Source organism: Dipodomys merriami, unplaced genomic scaffold (genome assembly GCF_024711535.1).
Source record: "Dipodomys merriami isolate MVZ:Mamm:240054 unplaced genomic scaffold, mDipMer1.0.p SCAF_1, whole genome shotgun sequence".
Taxonomy (NCBI): domain Eukaryota; kingdom Metazoa; phylum Chordata; class Mammalia; order Rodentia; family Heteromyidae; genus Dipodomys; species Dipodomys merriami.
The window spans coordinates 36,122,964-36,148,382 of record NW_027202270.1 but is presented as its reverse complement, the minus strand read 5'-3'; the positions used below and the strand labels follow the sequence as shown (position 1 = coordinate 36,148,382).

General features: G+C 36.0%; 1 protein-coding gene across 4 annotated transcripts in view; it reads left to right on the top strand.

Moving 5' to 3' along the window:
* Positions 1-25,419, top strand: part of Itga4 (integrin subunit alpha 4) — an 81,874-nt gene that overhangs the window by 13,955 nt on the left and 42,500 nt on the right. For all 4 annotated transcript variants that reach the window (XR_011371390.1, XM_070019725.1, XM_070019718.1 and 1 more), the window contains exons 3-15: positions 4,928-5,034; positions 5,170-5,299; positions 8,769-8,836; positions 10,074-10,203; positions 11,325-11,410; positions 11,766-11,828; positions 11,945-12,082; positions 15,833-15,944; positions 16,963-17,057; positions 18,736-18,826; positions 19,442-19,487; positions 19,885-20,039; positions 23,144-23,298. Coding sequence is in view for 3 of the 4 variants with exons in the window: in XM_070019725.1 (XP_069875826.1) it covers positions 4,928-5,034; positions 5,170-5,299; positions 8,769-8,836; positions 10,074-10,203; positions 11,325-11,410; positions 11,766-11,828; positions 11,945-12,082; positions 15,833-15,944; positions 16,963-17,057; positions 18,736-18,826; positions 19,442-19,487; positions 19,885-20,039; positions 23,144-23,298 (1,376 nt within the window). In the remaining variant the exon portion in view is untranslated. The remainder of the gene's footprint in view (positions 1-4,927; positions 5,035-5,169; positions 5,300-8,768; positions 8,837-10,073; positions 10,204-11,324; positions 11,411-11,765; positions 11,829-11,944; positions 12,083-15,832; positions 15,945-16,962; positions 17,058-18,735; positions 18,827-19,441; positions 19,488-19,884; positions 20,040-23,143; positions 23,299-25,419) is intronic.

Sequence of the window (25,419 nt, the reverse complement as noted above, 5' to 3'; positions counted from 1 at the left end):
TTGGAGTTTGAATTCAGCCCCTTATGCTAACTAGCTACCTCTGAGCCATGCTTCCAGCTCTTTTTAATGCTCTGATTCTTTGTTTATTTTCTTACTAGAGTTTGGATTTAGGGTCTTCATACATAGCTTACTTGCTCAGCTAAAACAAATGGAGTCTTGTAAACATTTATGCCTGGGCTGGATTTGAACTGTGATTCTCTTGTCAATCACCTGAGTACCTAGGATTACAAGTATGAAACATGGGAAGGCTTTATGGTAGCTATTTTTAAAACAGAGTCTCACTTTTTGCCCTTGAACTCTGATTCTCCTGTTTCCTTTTTAGAACATAGTTTAGGCTATTTGTGGGGAGTATACTGAATGACCAGCAAGATAGAACCCTGGCCAAGATGAATGAGGTCACTATTTACTCAGTGTTGGAAATGGACTAGAACAGTTGCAAACAAACATACCTAATCCTGGGGGGGGGGGGGGGAGGAGGAGGAAATCTTTCTTCTTACAAAGTATTGTTATAATAATTTCCTCTAAATAATCACATCCTGTGTGTCAAAGAGCCCTTGATAGCTGATGCTAGGAGTCATTTCTGCCATTGATGAGCAGGTAACCATATATAAATGAGTCGGAAATAATAATTATAATCAGAAATCATCCACAAATTAGAAAGCACCTATTATTGGAAAACACTTGGTAACGAACACATCCAGGATGATGTCTACTGGCATTTAGCCCCATCCCCCATGACTCCCCATATCTCCTACATATATTTGCCCTCCATGCTCCCCATATGCTCCACATATACACTCACCACATGTTCTGTTTGAAGTCTTTTCCACCTGAGGGTGAATGGGCCTCAGAGTTGGAATCCTGGGAAAGCATTCACAATGCTTATTCTTAAGTATCTATCTCTGTCTCTTTCTGTCTCTGTCTCTCTGTCTCTCTGTCTCTGTCTCTGTCTCTCTGTCTCTCTATCTCTCTGTCTGTCTCTCTCTGTCTGTCTGTCTGTCTGTCTGTCTCTCTCTCTCTCTCTCTCTCTCTCTCTTTCACTTCCAGAAGGCTATTTGTTCTTCTAAAGTGAGGGACTGAGCAGAGTTGATATGATGATGTCAACTTACACAGCTAAAACTGACTGGCCACTGAGATTAAACACAAAATGGGCTAATATGAGGGTGTCTCAATTTAAAATGAAATAATATGAACTATTCAACCATTTTCATCAAGCATTTCACATGGTGTTTTGTGGTTCTAAGCTACTGTCTATTGTGTTAACCTTTCATGTGATTCTCCCTAGATGAGTAAATCTATTTCTAAATGTTAGATATTATCTTAGTGACAGGACTCATAAAACATCCTATTTTAACAAAGGTCAAGTGTTATTTGTGACCTCTACCTTATCCTGGCTTTAACTAAAATGGTGAACTAAAGGAAAATGAACCAAGTGTTGACTGTACATTTAGAAAGAGCTTAGTATTTTCACTGATAGGTTTATTGTGATAAATAACAAGTGTTTCAACCCCAAGTAGACTGAATCTATCATTGATTATTTTTTAAATTATTTTTTAAGAGGAAGAAAATATCTATTAAGACTAGTTGGTCTATAGAGTTGTTTAGATCCAAGGTATCTCTGTTGAGTTTTACTATCCAGTAGGTGTGTTAAAGTCCCCAATAATTAATGTCTTTGGATCTTTGTGAGATTTTAAGGAAAGCAATGCTTCTTGGATAAAGTTGTGTGCTCCATTATTTAGTGAATAGAGATGACCCAGAAACACAACAAATCAAAGAAAGGTTGGACAAATGGGATTGCATGAAACAACAGAGCTTCTGCATAGCAAAGGACATAGCTAGCAAGATCTATAAAAAGCCCGCCAACTGGGAGATTTTCACTAGCCATACAAAAGACAAGGGCTTCATATCTAAAATATACTTAGAACTCAAAAATTAAATCCCCAACAACAAATACTCGAAGAAACAACCACCTGATTAATAAGTGGGCTAAAGACTTAAAGATAGACTTCTCTGAAGAGGAAACAAGAATGGCCAATAGACACATGAAGAAATGCTCAACTTCTCTAGACATAAAAGAAATTCAAATCAAAACAACATTGAGACACCACCTCACCCCAGTTAGAATGGCTATAATCAAGAAATCTAGTAACAACAGATGCTGGAGGGGATGTGGCCAATAGGGAACCCTACTGCACTGTTGATGGGAGTGTAAACTTGTTCAACCACTTTGGAAAGTAGTATGGAAGTTCCTCAAAAGACCCATATAGAGCTCCCCTATGAGCTAGCAATCCCACTTTTGTTCATTTACCCAAACAATCACAAACAAGGCCATACTAAAGCTACCAGCACAACTATGCTTATCATAGCATTAATTACCATAGCTAAGCTATGGAACCAACCCAGATGAATGGATAAGATGTATATATATATATATATATATATATATATATATATGTGTGTGTGTGTGTGTGTGTGTGTGTGTGTGTGTGTGTGTATACACATATATGTGCATATATATAGTATGTATATATATATATATATATATATATATATATATATATCCATCAGAAGGAATGACATCGCCCCATTTGTTAGGAAATGGAAAGACTTGGAAAAAATTATATTAAGTGAAGTAAGCCAGACCCAAAGAAACATAGATTCCCATGGTTTCCCTTATTTGCAATAACTAATACATATCTAGGATAAATAATCTTATCAGACAAGCAGAAAAGGTCAAAAGCTATGTAAATATGACCATATAAGATGATGCTAAGTGAAATGAACACCAAGTTAGGGACACAGAGGTTTTAATCTTTGTTGCTGTTGTTTTTAATATAGCATGTGATTTTTAGTTTCTTTTGTATATTCTTCCCCATGCTATAATTCCTGTTTACATTATATTTGATTACGGTGGTCTGCATGTTGTAACTACATTTTTCTAATTTGCGAAGGGAAGGGAAATAAGGAAATGCTGAAACAAAGATACAGGTTGACCCATTGTAACAATGAGATGTACAAGACACTAGGTTGAAAACCAGCTTCACAACTTGGGCAGGGAGAGGAGGGAGGAGTTGAGGAAGTGGAGAAGGAAGGAATGGTAGGGGAAACAAAGGAGGGGTTAACAATGCTCAATAGAAAATGTACTCATTACCTTACTCATGTAACTATAACCCCTCTGTACAGTAACTTTACAATGTGGGGGGGGGTTTGGGGGGGTGTGGGTGTAGGTATGTGTGGGTGTATAAAAGGAAGAAATCTTGGCAATTTTGGTAAAAGGGTAAATTGAACACTGTGAAAAGGAAAATGGAGGGAGTCCTTAGGTAACCATAGTAACTCTTCACTTTAGCTCTTATCCACCCAACACACAGGAAACAATTGTCCTTTACATCTGCTTCCCTGTCTTGCTGTCTTCATTTTCTTTTGCCTTCCTATCTTTATTTTCTCATGGAAACCATCTATGTCCCCCGGACCATCACTTCTCAAGGTTTGGGGTACAGCAAGAGCTGACAGTGAAACTTGTGAAATTTGGTGACCAGCATTCAGATGTAAGAAATCCAAGTTCCACATCTTTATCTGATCAAATTGATGTTAATATACTTACCTGCCCTTAGAACTGAGGAGAGATGGAACTGCCTAATGCCAGCCCAAAAAGAGGAAAATAAAGCCAGAAAAAAGTATCTTTAGATTCTGTATCTTATTTTACCCTGTCACTGGTTTGGAATCACTTTTATAGGACTCTAGCTATAAAGTAAAGAATGGTTACTAACAAATAAAGGAAAAAATCAGTATGAAAATCACTGTATATTGTTCAGTTTAGAAGTCCATGCTGTACCCGAGTATTTCATTTCTGTTTGACTCTTTAGCTACTCACTCATTTGCCAAAGTACCAGCTGAAATTTGTTATTTGCTACTGAAATAATCTGGTGTTCCAAGTCTTCATAACTGAAATAATCTGGTCTTCCAAGTCTTCATAACATGAATCATTCCACTAAATCTAAAATATAAGGTTTGTTATTTTCAATGCTAGGCATTATTAGTATGCTAATTGTACGTTCCACTTTCTGCATGTTCAGTTGTCACTTTCCAATAAACTGTAATTTAATTGCTGAGAACATGCAAGAAATGTTTTAAAAAGTCCTCTGGCTCTGTTACTTACATTGCTAGATAAATGGTTAAAACAAAAGTGCAAAATCTTTTTTCCAAGCAACAGACTCTGCAGATGTATTTGGACAACCAATTTTAATGAATCTTTGAGTCTGTCTTTCCTTTCTCCTCCCTCCCTCCCTCCCTCTCACCTTCCTTCCTCCCTCCCTCCTTTTCTTCCTTCCTTCTTCCTTTTCTTCCTTCCTTTTTCCATTCCTTTCTTCTTTCCTTGCTTCCTTCCTCCCTCCCTTCTTTTCTGAGCCAGTAATGAGGCTTGAACTCAAAGTTTACACTCCCAGCTTTTTTTTCTCAAAGCTGGTGCTCTACTACTTGAGCCACAGCTTCACTTCTGACTTTTTGATAATTAAATCGAGATAAAAACCTCACAAACTTTCCTGCCTGGATTGGTTTTAGACTAAGATCTCAGCTTCCTTACTAGCTAGGATTATAGGTGTGAGCCACTAACACCTGGTTCTGAGACTTTTCTTTCTCATTCATGTTGGTTAGCTCCTTGTTGTAATATTAAGGCCACCTCATCATATTTTCATCAGTGGAGGTCATTTCAACTGAGAACAGTCACCTTATATGAGAGATAACAGCTATGGTTGCTCATAGCACCCAGAATATTTGTGTTTACCCCAGATTGCCAGTGTAGCAAAGTTCACAGAGAAGTGACTGAAGAAAAAAAACATCAAGAATAAGAGCCCAGACTTATTTTTCTGCTCTTGTGAAGCAACAGTGCTTTGAAGAAAATTGACAATACACTTATTCTCAAATGCTTTAGGTAGCCCTAATGGAGAACCTTGTGGAAAGACTTGTTTGGAAGAGAGAGACAATCAATGGTTGGGGGTCACCCTATCCAGACAGCCAGGAGAAAATGGATCTGTTGTGGTAAGTGTGAAAATTGATCAGCTGATCAATTGAACTACTGATCGATTCAGTAATTAGATATCCTGGTTGCAACTGCTCCATTATTAGGTTGATTTTTTTTTGCTCATTTTTGTTTTTGTTTTTCACTTTATTCAGACTTGTGGACATAGATGGAAAAACATATTTTACATAAAAAATGAAAATAAACTTCCCAGTGGTGTTTGTTATGGAATGCCTTCCAACCTACGAACAGAATTGAGTAAAAGAATGTCTCCATGTTACCAAGGTGAGGCATGACTTTAACATGAACTAGATCAAGTGAATGCTTTTTCATTTTTTTACTAACTTTCAGTTTGGAATATTTATAGAGGAAGAAGGAAATCCTTGAAGTATTTATTTAACTACTCTAATTGTTTTTTTCTTTCTTTTATCTAATTGTAATGTTATTTTTCTTTATTATTATTATTAAATATATTTTTATTGTAAAGATACTATACAGAGGGGTTACAGTTACATGAGTAAGGTAATATTGAGCATTGTTACCATGTCCTTTGTTTTTCCCTTACCATTCATTCTCCTCCCCACCTCCCCAACTCCTCCTTCCCCCCGAGTTGTAAAGTTTGGTTTTTAATATAGTGTCTTTTACATCTCATTGCTACAGTTTTCATAAATGTCCTTTGTGCTTTTGAAATAGTATGAAAGCAAGTTGGTAACTGTTTACTTCTGTACTAAATTTATGTTCAATTCAGTGTCTAGCCAATATAAGAAAATTAAAATCTCAAAATTATATTGAAACATTTAGTTAGAAAGAAAAAGACAAGGTTTGCTTTACCTCTAGCTTCCAGAAAAGTGAAAAAGTTTCAAAGTAAAAATGTAAATAAGTCTTTCCTAGTATCCCTCTTTTTTACATTGTTCATGTCTTTTTCTTGGAACAGCAAGAAATTAGTGCCTTAAAAGTCTTTTCCTTGGAATAGAATGTATGATGCAGATAGCAAATACAAAGCTCATACTAAACATAATGAAAGTGAGCAGTTACAAGTGAATGTTAACTGGACATTTACAATCACATCTGTACCAAAACAATACTCTAAACACGTATCTTCAGAATGCTAAAAACTATGCAAACTCCAGAGATGGGAATGTGGCTTAGTGAAAGAGTGCTTGTCTGGCATGCATGAAGCCTTGTGTTCTAGTCCTCATTATCACATACACAGAAAAAGCCAAAAGTGGCTCTATGGCTCAAGGAGTAGAGTGCTAGCCTTGAGCAAGACAAGCTCAAGGACAGTGCCCAGGCCCTGAGTTCAAGCCCCAGGACTGGCAAATAACGGAATCCCAGATTTGTATTTAAGACAAACAAGAACAATACACCCTACCATCCAAAGAAAACGTTTATTAATTGTTAACTTTTGAGTCAAGTACTTGAGTTTAATAATTAATTCTGATAATATTGAGATTTTTTTCCTCTAGACTTTGATTTCATAGAAGCTTATATCATAAACTTTCTTTTTTTACCTGTAGATGCAAGAAGATAAAATGTGAATATTAAAATCTCAGTTGCAATAAAACTCAGTCTGCTTCCAGGTGTTTATTACCTTATTTTCTCTGAGAGTTTTGGCTAACATTTTTAAATATTTTCACAGTAGGGTCTTGAGTTTTGCTCAGATATAGGTAACTACCGATGGTATAACTATTTTTCTTTATTAACATCTAAGCCAAAAGGAAAAAGTGGTCCAGCTTCTTAACATTCATAGAACTTTGTTTATGTCTGTCCTTCAGAAGTAGCAAAAGAGTATCCCATTAGGAAGCTCTGAACTAAGCTCTGAAATACATCAGGAAGTCTTTGAAATAAGACACCCTTCCTCTCCATGTGGATTTTGACTATTTGTTATTTTCAGTTGGAAAAAAATGTAAGAAATGAGAAATTTTCATAAACGATGTTGCAAAAGTTGGATATCCACCTGCCAAATAATGAAGTTGGTCTTACATCAGACACAAAACTCAGCTCAAAGTAGAGTAAAGATTTCAATATAAGTTCTGGAGCTGTAAAACTCCTTATGGAAACCCTAGGGGGAGGCTCCTTGATAGGCTGTGACTGCTTTAGGTGTGACACCCACAGCTCAGGTAACTAAAGCAGAATAGAGGAGTGCAGCTTCTGCGCAGCAAAGGAAAAGATCAAAAGTGAAGCAATACGAGAAAATAGGTACAGAAAATATGCTCAAAAGAGATTAGTACCCCCAATTCATAATTACCAATTTGATAGCAAAAAGAAAAACCTGATTAAAATAGATTTAAAAAACCAAACTCTGAATAGCTTTCTGTCCAAAGAAATCATGAATTACCAGTAAAAATATATGAAAGTGTGCTCAATATCACTAACTCTCTGGGAAGGAACATCATTCCACAATAAGAGCCTCTTACACCTTTTAGAGTGGCTATTCATCAGAAAGATAAGAGATAATATGTATGGTGGAGAAATCAGAATCTTTGCATACTGTTGGTGGCACTATAAACTCATATAGCCATTACAGAAGACTTTATGAGGGCAGTGGTGAAAGTATTACAAGTAGAAAGACCATTTGACCCAGTATTTCCTTTGTCTTTTGGTGTATACCCAAAAGAAATAAAATGAGTACCACATAAGAAATAACTACTCTCTCATGATGATTGTAGCACCTTCCACTATGGTCAAAATGTAGAATTTACCTAAGTGTCCAGCAGCAAATGTATCAATAGGAATCATCAGGCACAGGTATAGATATATGCATACACACAGACATACAACATACATATATATCTATATATAAACAATGAAATATTATTCAGCTTTTAAAAAGGAAATCCTGTCATATATGTTATGGATATCCTGAAATAGATTATGATAACTGTAATAAGCTATAAAAAGAAAGATAAATGATACATGTGGTAGCTAAAATGAAACATAGAAACAAAGTAGGAGGTAGTTGTCATGGTGAAGAAGTGAGTTCAGAGAGCATAGAGTTAAAGCTATGTAGTAGGAATCAGTCTAGAGAAATAATGCACAGCTTGAGGGCTACCTTTAACATTATTGTGTATTGCAGAAATTTGTCAAGCAAGTAGAATTTCGTTGCTTTGAACACATAAGAGAGGCCACTATGAGGAGAGTGATTTATTAATGTGAAGAGTAATCACTTTACCATGAGAGTGTACATCAGAATGTCATGCTGAACACCTTAATTATATATAAGAAAATGAGATGTGGAACGATAGCCACAAATTCTGTATCTATTTGAGATAACCGTTTTATGTGTTTTTTCAGTACATGATGCCTGTTGTTCCACAGAAAACAAATGTCTTGCGATAAGATTTTAAAGATTAAAAAGGAAGAGCTATCTGATCTTACATTATTATCAATTACTACTATGTTCAAATGAGATAGTACAAAATGCAAACTTTTAAAGACATACTTTTAAGAATTTTTAAGAAAATGAAAGTTAAAACTTTATTCTAAATATTTTTGATGTCTTTATTTTTAAATATAATCCTGTGCACTGATGTGGCTGAAGCAGAAGAACCATGAATTTGAGGCCAGCTTGGCTGCACATATATGTGTATCTTGGGCTGCATACATACATACATACTACATACTACATACATACATACATACATACATACATACATACATACATACATATACATACACATGAATTTTATACAGATTTTATACAAGTGTATAAAGTCCTGATTTGTATATATTAACATTGTACATTTCATTTTAGATTATGTGAGAAAATTTGGAGAACATTTTTCGTCATGTCAAGCTGGAATATCTAGTTTTTACACAGAGGTAATAATAGTTCAATGTTAACCATTATGAATGTGTTTACCTGTGGAACTTTAATTCCTCTGAAAGTTTAGAGGCTTTGAAGCAAAAATCATATACTACCTGAATTTCTCTTAAGTTGGTATTACAGCTAGATTTTTACAATTCAGTATTCCACATAGACACATTTGAGGAAATTAATATATAAATGACCAATACCACCCATACCACTGCGAATCTATACTAGAGATTGTGCTTTCATTAAGAATTTAGTAGAAGTTTGAAAGAACTACACTGAGTATTTTTTTAATATTCAATTATTGAAAATATTCATCAAGTAGAAATGCATATTAGTTGAGGAGGAAGAAAATACATGAGTCTACACTTTCATTAAAGTTATGATAATTGGGACACAAGAATTCAATAATGTCTTATTAAATCTGATACTTCTAAACTTTCTTTTCTGGTACTCTATGTGTACTATAAAAAGGTCACAATTATACTCAGGCCTCAATATCTTATGTTCATCTCTTCAAAGTCTGTTAAGGAAATAATGAATTCTTTTAATTCAATGGAGAATGGGCTGCATCAAACTTGGGGTTAATAATTTGTGTAAATATTAAGCTCATATTTTTAAATTAGAATCATTAAGTTAATATAAAATATGTTAAAATACATTTGATTGCTGTAGCTTTTCATGCTATATCAGGCAACCCTACTTAATCCAACCTTCCATCTGTTTCCTTTTTCAAAATTCCTATTTATGATAAATCATGCCCTATATTTTAGTAGACATTTTTTTAATTTTCTAGGCTCACATTGTTTTCTAAGCTCACTGAAACTAGTCAGTGAGTTTTGCAAATTGGAATAAATTAAGTCTACTTTTACTCACTGGTAACACATGATTATCTTTGTAATGAGCACTAATGAATTACTCACATATGATTTTCTCTAGCAGAGCCCACATTGCCTTTCTCCCAAAAGCTTATTCAAGTGTTTAATGATTCTGTCTTGGGTTTAAAAGCCCTCTGATAAATGTAAGAGTTTCAGAATTTCTTGTCCGAGACCCTCCATTTAGATATAAATCCATTATCCAGCTTCTCTGGCTTTATTCTTGATACGTTTTAAAATTTAATAGAATGCACACATTTTAGAAATTAATTGTGAAATTGTATTTGCTTCACTATTACAAGGTTGTATATGGAGGAGTCTGTGGATGGTGAACCTTAACTTTCCAATAACTGTTGTTTTCTTCCTACAGGATTTAATTGTGATGGGAGCCCCTGGATCATCTTACTGGACGGGTTCTCTCTTTGTCTACAATATAACTACAAATAAATACAAGGCTTTCCTAGACAGACAGAATCAAGTAAAATTTGGAAGTTATTTAGGTACTGTAAACATTGATAAACTCAAATTATCTATGACTTATAGCTACTGAGTAATTTTATATGTTTAACTGTATTATTTTGAAGACTCTATGGACAGTTGGAGCTACTACTTTATTAAAGAAAAAAAGAATTTGTAAAGAAAAACGTGGAAATTAGGAAGTCTTTAATGCTTACAACATTTTATATACTCTCAACTTCAGCTGTAATCCTAAGAGCTGTTTTCTCATTCTGTACAGAGACTAAGAATCTGAAGATAACACTTTCTAATTCTAGGGACAAACCATATGTACATGAAAATTGTTTAACATGTAATAATTGATCATTTTCAGTGCACCTATGCTAAGTGGTCTGCTAACCCCTGCTTAGGGAGGTACTCTTTTTTGGGGGGGGGATAGATATCTTGAGTTTAGTTTCCCCTTGGTTGCATCCATCAGTTCAGAAGAATCTTTTTTTTTTTTTAAATGTTTGAGATAGGTCTCACAGATGTGACCCACCACACCAGGTTCTGGGAGAATCTTTGGGCTGGCATACTTTGCCTTCTAGAAAACTTCTGAGTAGAGACTGTCGCTCTGCTTCGCAGGCCCTGAAGGGTATTCTCAGGTGGAATTCAAATCCAGAAATGACGATGGTACCTCTTCTGCTCATTCAAAAAAATATGTGCATCTCAACGCCTACTAGGATGATGCTCAGGTGGAGATAGCTCAACCTCTCAATAGTATCATTTCTATCAACCAGTCAAGACTGTAGAGAAAACCAGTATAGAAGCAGGGCATAAAACATAAACAAAATAGTCTGACGTATACTATGCACATAACGGATTCTTTTCTTTTTTCTTTTTGCGATGCCCATCCTGGGGCTTGGACTCAGGGCCTGGGCGCTGAGCTTTTTTTTTTTTTTTTCTTAAGGATAGTGTTCTACCTCTTAAGATACAGCTCCCCTCTGGATTTTTGGTAGTTTATTGGAGATAAGAGTCTCAAGCACTTTCCTGCCTGGGCTGGCTTCAAACCATGATCCAGGGAGGTACTCTTGACTCTAGTCTCACTTGACTATCTGAGGAGAGTTTGCATTTATTGTGCCCATAGTGTGCTCCGATTCTCATTCTTTTCTCCCCTTTCTTGAAGGGTATTCAGTTGGAGCCGGTCATTTCCGGAGTCAGCAGTCAACTGAAGTAGTTGGAGGAGCCCCTCAACATGAACAGATTGGTAAAGTAAGCATTACCTTTCTGTCTTCATTGTTTACCTCAAGAGTTCATACAAATTGAATGGGAGAATGAAAGGCAGAACTGCAAATACTGTAAGGAAGGAATGGCTAGAAACGATGAACAGTGTATCCCAGTAAGAGAAATTGCGAAAGATTTATGGTTTTTAGGAGGAATTTAGCAGAAAAGCTTTAGAGAAAGTTATGTTAGTCACATGAAGCTTCTCTTCCCTATAAATACATTGTTTATAAATTAAAATTGTATAACGATGCCCAGGGAACACATTTCATTTGTTGACATTTAGTGACAGAAAATCAAGGGAAATTTGAGAGGAATACTAACTGTTCTGATTCTGTGATTGCAGGCATATATATTCAGCATTGAAGAAAAAGAGCTAAATATCTTATATGAAATGAAAGGTAAAAAGGTAATATGTCTCTGCCTTTAATATAGCTGGAGCTTTTGTAAGTAGCCCTGTTTTTCTGTTTGTTTGTTTGTTGTTGTTGTTTTCTCAATGGCTGGATGTGGTTTGCTTTGGGACAGCTTGGTTCATACTTTGGAGCTTCTGTCTGTGCTGTGGACCTCAATGCAGATGGCTTCTCAGACCTGCTCGTGGGAGCGCCTATGCAGAGCACCATCCGGGAGGAAGGAAGAGTGTTCGTGTACATCAACACTGGCACGGTAGGTCTGCTTGCCCACGAACTGGAAGCCATTTGTGAATTCTGATTGAAATGAAACTGTTGTTCATCCAGAGTTTGAGACTATCGATTCTCAGAATTATTGTATGGACAAACTAAACATTCAGATGTTATGCTGATGCTCTAGAAATGAAATGGAACATGGTGATAAATGGGCAACTATTTCATTTGGAATTTCCAGAGATAGGATAAACTATGACATTTGTATGTGTTTGCTCTAGCAGTTCAAGTTTCTTTTAGTTTTAATTTGACACAAATCTAACTTGAAAGGATACTCCAAAGGGTAGATCTTTAAATATTTCTACAGTTAAATGTTCATATAGGGGCTGGGAAGGTGGCTCAGTGGTAGCCAGCTTGCCTTGCATGCACAAGGCCCTGAGCTTGATTTCCCAGCACCACATAAGCAGAAAAAACCTGAAGTGGTGCTGCAGCTCAAGTGGTAGAGTGCTAGACTTGAGCTGAAGAGTTTAGGGACAGCGCCCAGGCCCAGAGTTCAGGCCCCACGACTGACAAGGAAAAAAAAAAGTTCATATAATTTAATACATTACAAAATATTACTGGAAGTGGAAGGGAATTTCAACTTCTTGATTGGAAAACAATTACAAATAGGATTCTTTGATAAAATACAATTCATATTGATTTTGTTCTTGCTAACATATGAAATAGATGTATTTTAAATATATATAGTTTAAATATTCAACAAGTGTTTCAGCTTTGAAAGATGGGCAATTTTTTTTAGTTTAAATTGATGACTTGATGATTCAGTTTCAAGAGTTCAGTTGATCTTATCTCACCAGTCTTTCTTCTTGACATTAAAAACAAGGAGTTGATAGAGCCCTCTTGGGATCTTCTTGACTGTTGCTTTGATTTCAAAACAAAAGTGTGCTTGAGAGAACACAGCAGCATTTAGTCAGGATTAAATGAAGCAATATCAATTTCAAGAAGATACTTTTAACCTTGTTTAGTCAGGGTTTTCAGATCATTATCTGTTCCTAATATAGTCATCTTTAAACTGCTCAATTTAAGAGGAAAAACACTCTAGTCTTACAAAACTGGTCAGATTTTAAGTTTTAAAGTTGTGAATATTGAATAGGCAAATTATTCATGCATTGAGATTTCCATTAACTTAAAACCTAATAGCAAAGGCATATTACCTATACAGTTATCATCGACAGTGGTAAATCCCACTTATTTTCTTCCATAGACATTTCATATTTCTCTTTTTATAAATTTTTTTCATATATTTACTGCAAATGTCTCCTATTTTTCTCTTTAGAATTACTTTTTACAATAGTTTAAGCAGTAGCATACACATCATGAAATACACACATCGAAACCTTAACTATCTCAGGATAAAAAATAAATAAAAGTACCAGTCCTTCATTAAAAAGAAAAGAATGAGTACTATTTACTAGGCTACCCTCTTCTCTTCCCGCCCCCAGACTTACCCAGAAGCCCTTTTGTGAGGTTAATTTACTAATTAATTTTAGCTTTTAAAGCCATTGGAATAGAGTGCTCTTCCTTTTCTTTCCTTCTAACATTTTAATCTGTAACTCTCTGAAATGGCACTAACCACTAAATGGCATAGCATCTATTTACTTGGTTTGCTGCTGTCTATTCTGCAGGACTGTAGATACCACACAAGAATTACTGTTTACTGTTGTTTCCTTGGGGTTTGCAAGAGGTGCTCTGAAATTATTCTTGCTTGAACTCACGAAACAGTGATACCTGAATTACTGACTTTCACCTAAGTCAACTAAAATAACTCTCAGAGATCTCTCGTGAAATGTTGGTCTCTGCTCTTTGTGCCTGGAGAATTCTTGATGATGAGTAATCATAGCTGTTTTTGAAACTCTTTCCTAGAAAGGCATTATTTTAAGTCAAATCTCATCTGACCTCTCTGGAGCCCTTTCCCTCCTGTTCCTTTAAACATATCTTCAGACATCAAGCTGTTCTAACCATCTACCCTGTTGATTTAATCACCAGCTGCCATGGGGTAATGGTTGTATATATAAAATCTAGTCTATCGTGTTAGTAGATTTAGAATAAAATTAGTGACATTTAGAAAATATCTGGATGGTAAAAAAGAAAAAGACTAACAAAAGAACTGAGAATAATCTTATTCCTGAGCCCCAAGATCTCAGGATTTGGTGAGGACACCAAACCTGAGAGTGAATAGGGGACTATGGCATGGTAAATGGAACATGAACAGGGCCACAAAGGGCCAAGAAGGATTCACAGCAGAGGTAGTGGCTGAGCAATATTAGAATGGGAATTTCCCAGTTAGAAAATAAAAGCAGAAGAACATTTCACAGGGACAAGGGCACCTTTGTACTTAAGAGATGCTGAATGGATTGGTTTGAGAAGAAAGACTTCTAAGTGGGCACATTTTTTTCACACCAGGGAATGACCCAATAAGTCTATAAAGAGGGCTCACTGCTATTATTGTAACAGCTCCTTATTTCAGCAGCATTGAATATCTTAATAACTCATCTTTTAACTTCTGGGATATCAGTTCCACTGATGCCAAGATACTGTTCCAAAGACTAACCAGTCATGTCACTTTTCAACCCAGTGTGTACTTATTTTTTGCAACTTTAAGAGTGAGTTTCCCTCCAGAAAATGCTATACTGAAAGACTGCAATTGACTTTGTTGTCTTATTTATTACACAGACCATTCTTAGCAGCCAGATCTCTCTCTGTATCTCTCTGTCTCTCTGTCTCTGTCCCTCTGTCTCTGTCTCTCTCTGTATTTTAATGGTAGTTAAAAATGTATGTCAAAATTACACCTTGCTTTCAATAGCCTAGATATTTCCCAATATTCTTTCTCTGTTGCTGCTGATGCTTCTCCTCTTCTCCTTCTCATCCTCCTGTTCTTCCTTCTCCTCCTGCTCTTTCTTCTCCTCCTCTTCTTCCTTCTCCTCTTGCTTATTTGTTTACTGCTCAGGTCCTGGAGCTTGAACTCAAGGCCTGGTCTGTCCCTGAGTTTTGTGGTCAAATCTAGGGCACAACCATTTGAGCCAAAGCTCCACTTCTGGCTGTGTGTGTGTGTGTGTGTGTGTGTGTGTGTGTGTGTGTGTGTGTGTGTGTGTGTGTGTGTGTGTGTGTTAGTTGAAAATAAGAGTCTCAGGGACTTCTCTGCCTATGCTGGTTTTGAACTGTGATCCTCAGATTTCAGCCTTCTGTGTAGCTCAAATTAGAGCTATAAGCCACTGGTGCCCAGCTCCATGTTTCTTCTTAATGACATTCTTTCCTAGTTTTCTTTAAATTTTTCCTTTACTGCTTATTATTTCTGCAAAGCCATTTGTATTTCTCATTCATTTTCATGCTTGATCTAAGTCCTCTTCAGTCCTGGATTTCTGGAGGCAAAGACCTGTGTTTTATACCCACACTGTTCTTTTGACCTATTTGCTACGAAGAGTACATTGTCTTTAGTGAGAACTCCATAAATACTTGTTAAATTGAATTATCAAAATGATTCACTGAATTTTCAAAGCTATAGGGATCATGAGTTTGACAATTTCGTTTGTCCTCTGAGCTCTAATCATACTATATATGTGTTGACATATTCAATAAATATTTATTGAATTGAGATGTGTGTGCTAAAGCTTAGTTTGTAGTTTGTCCAACTTGTTTGATGCATTAGAAAAATCCATATCCAATTACAGCAGTAAATCATGTGTGAAGTTGTCAGGAGTTTTATCATGACACCTTTTTCTCCTTTCCCATCCAGGGAGCAGTAATGAATGAAATGGAAACAGTGCTCATTGGAAGTGACAGATACGCTGCAAGATTTGGAGAATCTATAGTTAATCTTGGAGACATTGACAATGATGGCTTTCCAGGTAATTAAGAGTATCCAACTTGGTACTTGATTTCTACTTTAAAAATTGGTCATGGAAGAGAAAAACGATCAGAATTTTGTGTTGCTTGAGTATCTGTTGTAAATGGAACCTGAATTATTATGCTCTCTAGTTTTTTTTTCTTTTTAGTGTTCTATCTGACTTCTCAACATTGTTAATAATGGGTGATATTGAAAATGCCTTTTTTTACTCTAAGACACTATTGATTATAAACTTCTATTACTTTAGATAGCCCTAAAATATGTTGCCTGTTAAACTGTAAAACACACCTACTTTAAGAAGAATCTTAATTTAAGAACTCAAATGGGACAAGGGAATGTAATTTAACTACATTAGACAATGGTGTCTATCAGTACACAAGGTCTGAGCAACCCCCAAGGAACCTGACTTCAGAGCTGGACCAGCTCTGGGAAGACTCTGTGTTAGGGTCACCCTATACAGCTGAGCCCTGCAGGAGAATGTAAGGAGTTCAGCAGAGTGGGAGCAATGCTGAGGACCAAATGGAGCCTTGGGGACAGTGGCTTTCTGCCAACTGCTTCTGAGTCTTACATTTATAATATTCAGAGAATAGGACAATCTGTGCACCAGTAGCTGTTCTAATAACATTTTTTTCTGTTTAGAAATGGTTTTTACCATTTCTGTGAATGGGGAGACCAAACACTCTGTGAATGAGGAAACCGAACACAGCGCTTAAGAAATGGGTGCACTGTAGCATAGCTGCAATTGTTCTCAGTGCCTGATTGGGGAGCTCATTCCATTAGCATTATTACCGAATGCCCCTCAAATCTAGCATTCGGCTTTGTTCTGTGTACACAGTCTATTGTATACAATCCTGGGCATGAAGATGATGTTCTTATTCATTTTCTTAGAAGAATTTTAGTTTGTCATTGTAAGAGCAATTCCTTACTGTGTCTTATGAATTAGGGATCATAACAGTTTTCAAAGTTCATTCTTTCTATCAAGAATTTCCTCCTTTGCCATTATTTGAATGCTCCAATAGATGTTGCTGTTGGAGCACCACAAGAAGATGACTTGCGAGGTGCAATTTACATTTACAATGGCCGAGAAGATGGGATCTCCTCCACCTTCTCACAGGTAAGGTTTTACTTTCTGCTCAAGAAAACGATTTTAGTGGTGGAAGTGCCCATCTCTCCACTAGTGTTTTGTGGATTTCATTTTCTACTTTGCTGTTTCAGATATTTCACATTTTTTCAGTATTTTCATACAATGATACTAGTCTTATATTAAAGCATAGTAAATTCTTAAACAAATATTTCATAAATACAAATTATACTTCATTTCCATTTTAGCTTGTGCTTAGTCTACTAAAGTTTTCTCTGTTTTTTTTTTTTTTATCACATTTGTATTCTTGAGGTAATAGCCATATGATTTAAAGTATGCCCATTTGGATTTGATGAACTATGACTCATGCTGCAGATAAAGCCATGTTTCATAAAGCTTGCACAAGGAGATCAAACATGTATTCTATACCATATTGGTCAATGTAGGTATAATAGGTATTTATGTTCAAACTCTGAGTTCACTTTTATATCTTGAAAACTCAGGACATATCAGTGCACAGAAAAAAAATCTACATTCAAATGCAGGAAAGAGATCCAATGACATTTTAGTTGAAACATTAGCCAGTACCATTATTTTTTACTATTTTTGTTTTCTTTAAGTAGTTATACAAAAGAGTGGCCATTCAGCAGAGCACTTTATGAATATAATGCCTCTTGATTAATGCTACCCTTTTTTTAACATTCTCACTCACTCCTCCGACCGTACCTTTTCCCTCACTTTTCTTAATTGTTAGGTTATATATTGATTTTTTGTCACTTAACAAAGCATTTCATGTATACAATGCATTTTGATCTGTATTATCCTTTTAACATCTTCACCTCCCACCCGCTTTGATCAGACCCTATCTTGATTTTTCTCAATTCTGTGGTATATACAATGTATTCTTGCCTGCCTTCTACTCCCTTCCCCCATTCATTCTTCTACCTCTCTCCCTTTGATCCATCTCTTGCAAGTACCAATTTCCTGGTGCAAGTCTTATGTTCTCTATAGAGTCTATTATACCCCAGTACCATTTATTTTGTTGAGAACAAGTAGTTCTCAATATTTAATATGAAAGTCGGGTACTTAGTAAGTGATACTGATTTTCCTATTATGGATAGCAACCTGATGTTTATAAGTCAGTATCTGGCTATGAAATTAGATTCATGGAATAGAGGGTAGATGTTAAGTTGGGTTTTCCTCTTAAATGCTAGGTATTGATCTGGCTAAACAAAAGGGCTTTTATCTTAAGTAGGTCCCACTACGTGATTATATGCATCCTGTTTTCCAAGTAACTTCGTTCATTATTTATGTGGTCAAGGAAGTAAATACAGAGCCTGAAAAGAGACTTGAAGAAAATAGTAGGAACTGCCTTTTTAGGGAAAAAATCCTATGCTACATAATTTTCCCATTCACAGTGTAAAATTGTTTTAGTCACAAAATAGATGCCTATTTGAATCTGGAAAATTTTGTGCCTCTTAGAAGTATCTCATAAACAGATTCATTAAATGCAACAACTCCTTTGTACAACTAAAGACAATTTTAAATATAGTTAAGGAAAGTGTATGACTTAACAAAAATGCATTTTGTTAGTAAATTTGCTGTGTCAAGGAAGGAATACTCAGTATTTAACCAATTCATTGGCTTTTCTATTAGCTATTTAAAAACTACTATTCAAAAACCACTTTCTCCTCCATTTTCCTATTTTCAGAGAATTGAAGGACTTCAAATCAGTAAATCACTAAGGATGTTTGGACAGTCTATCTCAGGGCAAATTGATGCAGATAATAATGGATACATAGGTGAGTATAGAATTTTCTATATCTCATAAAATTGGAGTTAACCCTATTGTGAATGCTGCTTTATTGTAACACAGACACATACACATGCACACACACATACACACATATATGACTTGAATTTAATAATACTATTTTCCTATATTTTAAAAACTTTCTTCCAAGAAGGGCTAGATGTGGTCAAACAATTCCTCAGCTTTTCCCTGTTAGTAAAAATGTTTTATTTCTTTTTCATGAAAATTTTACAACATCCATGGAAATAAAACATATGATGAAGCAAAGAAAGAAGGAACTTTTTTCATTTAAAGGGAACTTTCTGGGTGAATGTTTAAGTCCTAATAATTGAATTTTATTTTGGCATGGATTTCATATCATAGATTATATCTTGAAATTTGTTTAAGCTGTATTATAAAGAGATGAATTTTATTATCATTACACAGATTCAGACCAATGTGAGATGAATCTTAAAATGCTTTTCTGTCTTTTCTAATTAATTTTCTCTGAGTAGACTTTTGATGTAGACAAAAGGTTGTATGCAGTTAAGTATTTATGGCTGAGAAGTAATTCTCTTTGACTAATGATGATCATTAATCTGGGTTGTTTTTTTTTATCATCCAGATGTAGCAGTTGGTGCTTTTCGGTCTGATTCGGCTGTGTTGCTAAGGTAAGGTTGATACATTTCACTGCTTAATGACAATAGGGCCTAATTGTAAATTATGAGAGGCAGCTTTTAACAACCATAGTAGCCTAATGTAGTAGCCTGATAGTAGCCTGATGACATTCCTTTTGATGTTCTGCATTATAATGACTGGACTTAAAGGTATTTTTCCTCACCTTGAATAATATAAAAAGAAGTCATCAGATAAAGCAGATATTATAAATATGTAAATGATAATTTCTCTTGGTTTGTGCACCAAAATATAATTGGGTATATGTGCCCATAACTACTATGAAGGCAGATTAATGGAAATCATTGGTCAGTGGAAATTGACAAAACAAGGGTGATTATTAGAGGAAACATCATTCTACAATTAATATTGCTACTTTGGTTTCCTTCTTAGGACAAGGCCTGTGGTGATTGTTGAAGCATCTTTAAGCCACCCAGAGTCAGTGAATAGAACAACATTTGATTGTATTGAAAATGGACTGCCCTCTGTGTGCATGGACTTAACACTCTGTTTCTCCTATAAGGGCAAAGAAGTCCCAGGTTATATACGTAAGTTTGTCCTACAAAACCAGTGTCAGGACCTGATTTTAGCCTTTTTAATATTGTAGACATCCTTTGGGGCCTCTTTCTCTGTCCCAGTGAAGGTCTTCTCAGAACAGAATAGAGCAGCCTTTGAATTTCATCTGTCTTCTCTTGGATTCTTGAGTTGTTCTAATCCAGGATTAGGGCATGTGGAAAGCTGAGTTATTTAGAGGTTGTGTCAGGAGCAAGATAAGAATATCACTCATTGGATTCTCTAAGGCAAACCAGCTGAGCATCATCTAAATCTCTTTAAACTAAAAGGAGTGTCAACACAATTTATCTACTTTACTGAGTACTTTATTTTTAAATTTAGTTAATTGTTCAAGAAGTAAAACTTCACATAGGCATTGTGCTGTTCAACTGAGCTACATCCTCAGTCTTGTTGAATTTTATAAAATCTAGCACTGCCTTATCACTATTATACTAATATATTAATGTTCTGGTTATATTATTTTTAAGGTAGTATTAAAATAGCTTCTACTAAATTAGCCCATCGTAAGAAAGAAACATACATAGGTTTGTCATTTGCTTATGAATAATTCTCAGAAGCCGTGATTCTCCCCAAGACCTGTGTTGACTGTGCTCCAGACCTTGTAGGCTGCTACAGCATGGAGCGTGCTAAATACTGAACTTAACAAAGGGCATGGAATAGATGTTGCCATCTGAATTAGCTTGTAATGAGATAGAATGATGTGTCTGCTTTATGAGTCTCATTTTTAGTAGCACTCTGGAAAAGTCCTGGATGAGTTTTTGTAACAAAGTGTGGGCAAAACCTTCATTCATTTATTGATTGGAGAACTAGCACTTTGGGAACATCATCCCAGAGTGAATTACACATTAGCATAGACAAGATGATGGATTATCTGCAGTACACACACTGAATGGATAGGGTTGTTTCCCTCATGCAAAACTAGGGTTTCTTGTACTGACAAAATATTATTTTAGATATTTTAAAAATACGGTTGGAAACAAATGCATAAAATTCATGACTAATCACAGCGTTGTTTTAGAAACATGATTTATAATTGATGTAAAATGAATTCCTGGTTAAAAAAATCAATTCCCATGGTAAGCATATCTCATGTAAGAGTTTTGCCTCTTGCTGGAATTGGTTTGTATTCATCCTCTTTACACTTACTGATCTGAACTCAAGGTGATGAATTTGTAGATAGTTATTTCAATTGCAAGTTCTCTTGCCCTAACAGTTATTGGATTCCAGTTATTGTAATTTTAAGCCAATTGATTTGGACTTTATTGTTTATTTTCTAACTAAAAAGATAGTTAAAGATTGCTTGAAATAGGTAAGAGTAATATAGATTTCATGCTTACATTTCTTTCAAAAAGTAGATAAAATATTTCCAGACATGCCAATTGCTTCTAAAATATAAATGAGCATTCCAGGAATGATGTAAGTTCTTTAAAATATCACTTATGAATTATTGCTCCCATATAATGAGTGGAACTCAGGAGACTATCAGACTTAGCTTCCTCTTCAAAGAACCCATTTAGATTCAGGAAATGGTTCTTATTTTCTTGGTAATATCTGACTTGTTTTTTATTTTATTATTTCATTTTTTCTTATAGGAATATCTTATTTTCCAGATGAATATATAGCATGAATGATTTGAAATAAATATCATCAGACCACTAGACTATTTGAAGAAATGTGTGTGTGTGTGTGTGTGTGTGTGTGTGTGTGTGTGTGTGTGTGTGTGTGTGTGTGTATCCAGAACAAATTAACACCTGAGGTTCACCTACAAACTAATGGAAACATAAAGGACAAATAATCAGGGAATAGGATTGAAAGACAGTTAAGAACAAACTATTTCTAACAGGTTTGACTGATGAGCCATGTATATATATTATATATGAAAAATAGATAAAAGGAAAAGAGCAAAGCCCTCAAATCAGAAACACACAGAAACTAATGAACATAAATCTGTGCAAAATTAGTCATGTAATTACACAGGATAGATTTATTCCAATTGACTTTTGATCACAGAGCTCTGTGCATGCTTCCTTAATTAGATGTTACATGAATGAAAAGGACTTCTGATACTGTGGCTTAAAAGCTTTTATATTAGGCTGGGAAGGTGGCTCAGTGGTAGAGCACTTGCCTTGCATGCATGAGGCCCTGAGTTCGATTCCTCAGCACCACATAAGCAAAAAGAAAAAAGCCGGAAGTTGCGCTGTGGCTCAAGTGGTAGAACACTAGCCTTGAGCTGAAGAGCTGAGGGACAACACCCAGGCCCAGAGTTCAGGCCCCATGACCGGACCACCCCCCAAAAAAAAGCTTTTATATTAAGTAAATCATGGAAACTTAGAAGTATGTGTAGCTTTTTGTTATAGTTTTAGTTAGATAGTGCTGAGGGTTGAACTCAGGAGCTCAAGCTTGTTAATCAGGAACTCTAACACTTGAGCAACGCCTCCAGTTCTCTTTCTCATTAGGTATATTAGAGAGAGGGTCTTGCCTTATGCTCAGGCCAGTCTAGGCTGTGATCTTTCTGCTTATGCTTTCCCATATCCCTGAGTATGGCAGACGTGTGCCATAACACGAAGCCATTAGTTGAGATTGTCTTCATACTTTTCTGCCTAGGCTTCTTCAAGTCTCAGTTCTCCTTTATCTCAGTTCTCTCTTTATCTTCAGGCTTGTGCCAAGTAAATATCTTCTACTTATAGAAATAACTTTGGGGGATGGGAAGGTGGCTCAGTGGTAGAGCGCTTGCCTTGCATGCCCTGAATTCAATTCCTCAGCACCACATAAGCAGAAAGAAGCCGGAAGTGGCACTGTGGCTCAAGTGGTAGAGCGCTAGCCTTGAGCTGAAGAGCTGAGGGACAGCGCCCAGGCCCAGAGTTCAGGCCCCATGACCGGAAAAAATAAAAATAAAAAAAAGAAATAACTTTGAAGTTTGTGATTCAGGTTCTTTCATATTTGAAGTTAGTATTTTTTTGTTACCTAATGTAGAGAAGGTAATGTGCTCCCAGCATACTCTACAACCATTATGTCAAAAATTATAGATACATTGAGATAGTTATTCATATTAACTGCAGATCTCTCCTTACATTTGCAGTTTTGTTTTATAACATGAGTTTGGATGTGAACAGAAAGGCAGAATCGCCATCAAGGTTTTACTTTTCTACCAATGGCACGTCTGATGTGATGAATGGAATCATTCAGGTATCCAACAGAGGAGCTACCTGTAGGACACATCAAGCCTTTATGCGGGTAATGTGAACCACCTTTTTATACATGGTATCTTTTCATACAATGTTGCTTAAAGCAATTGTTAACCCTTCCTCAACTGTGACCTGTTACTCCAGCCAAAGTTTTACACAGTGCAAACCTGGATGGCCCATAGACTGCTCTCTGAGGCATCCTTACCTCACATTTTCCACATTTTAAAAATTTGTCTTTCTCCTTCCTGTGATTGCTATTTTCTGGCCCTGTGTATCCACTTGTTGGGAAATGTGCCTACTGACTAGCATTGCTGAGACTCAAATCTATTTCTTGGTTGGATAATTTTCTTTTTGGTCAGTGGAGGGAGTGATTTGAGGGAAGGTGGGCAGTTGGTTTATTTTTCATGGAACTCCAATGAAGCAGACTGCAATATGGCTGCATTTGGATTCTTTGTCTCTGCGCCAGCCTCGTCTGTGTCAGTGGGAATTTGCACAGTTGTGACATTGGTAGGGATCATTTGTGGGCCAGGATGACAGCACTCACAATGCTTTGGGGCATGTCCTGCCAAAGCACAACCAATTTCATGTTTCTTTTATTAAAACACTCGTTCTCAAAATGATCATCACACTCCTCACGTTGGTCAAATTTTAGCATATGAAGCAGTGCCAGGTCTTTTTGATTAGAGGAGGATGTATTTAATCAGAGAATCTATTGTCAGAAAGAAAAAAAAAGCCAAACTATTCTCAGGAGCCCTTTCAGGGATTTCAAATAGTTTAGAACTTAATTTTTCCTTAGATAACTTATACCAGGCAAATGCAGAAAAGCATCAAAACTCCAGTATACTGTGAAATGCTAAGAACAGTCATCTCTATGCTATTCCTCATTTCCCTTAATGGATTTTTATTGTTATACTAGAATACAACTATTAGAGGGTTCACAGCCAAAAGTATTGATGTAATCATTTTGCATGGTAGGGGTGCTAGAAGTTCTTTATTTTTCATCCTTCACTGATGTGGATTTTCTCATATAAAGTCAGTTTTAGAGATAACTAATTTAGACTGTGTTAAATACCGTCATTAGATGTTTGTGAAAGGCATGTTGTGTTGAAATTATAAGGCTGGCAGAAAATGGATCTGGTTTATTTACTCTTGTGTTTTGGAGGCATTGTTCCTATGAAAAAGCCATTATCTAAATTATAAGCCTTCTTCAGAATAAACTCATGGTAGAAATTAGAATGTGGTAAAGGTTTCTATGTTCTGTTGCACACATATACCTGTAGTGTTACCATGGTTCGGAAGTCAGCAGATGCAACATTGACTTTGGGCCATATTGTGAATGTTTATCAATAGTACATAATACCAGAATTGTTATTAAATAGGGAGTTCACTCATTTCCTTGAGTATCTTCTTTTCCATTTGGAGGTTATTTGCTTTTGTTGTGAGATACCACTTAAACTCAAAGATAGGAAGTTGAAAGCCCTCATTTGTAGTACACTCACGGAGGGTGTGGGAAGCACGGAAGCAGCTGCCTAGCTTTGAGTTCTGTCCAGAAGTTGTTCCCTGGGAGGAGTCATGACTTGTACTCCCACCTGCACCCAGGGCATTAGGAAACAGCCCTGCTATGCATCTATACTTGATAGCACAGAATGGCAACTCAAATTCTTCCATCTTTCTAACAATAGCCAAAAGAGAAATAGAAAGTGGTCAGGTTGCCTAGATGGATTGTGTCTGCCATAAAAACATTTCCAGTGTCAGAAGTGTTAATATGCATGTGCATTTTATTTCAGTATCCCTTACAATGAAATGTTACACTTGTTATTCACATAATCAAACCTACAATCCCCAACTGTTAGAAGACTCCCTGACTTCTGGTTGGGTATGCTTTAGTTGTAAAATTTTCCCTGTTGGCCTAATCAAATAAGTTCAGCTTATCCCTTCATTCAGTTCTATGCTATTTAGTGAGTACTTATATTGTGTCAAATTCTGTTTCCGACATATATGTATTATCAGTGAATGAAAAACAAAAACATCACCACCTTCCTGGAGTTTGTAAGGTAGTGAGTGAGACAATGACATGGTGGAAAATTAAACTTTATAGTATTTTAGATTGTATGGCTGATGACAAATAGGAAAGAACAGAGTATAGTAAATGGCGGAGTGATGGTTAGAG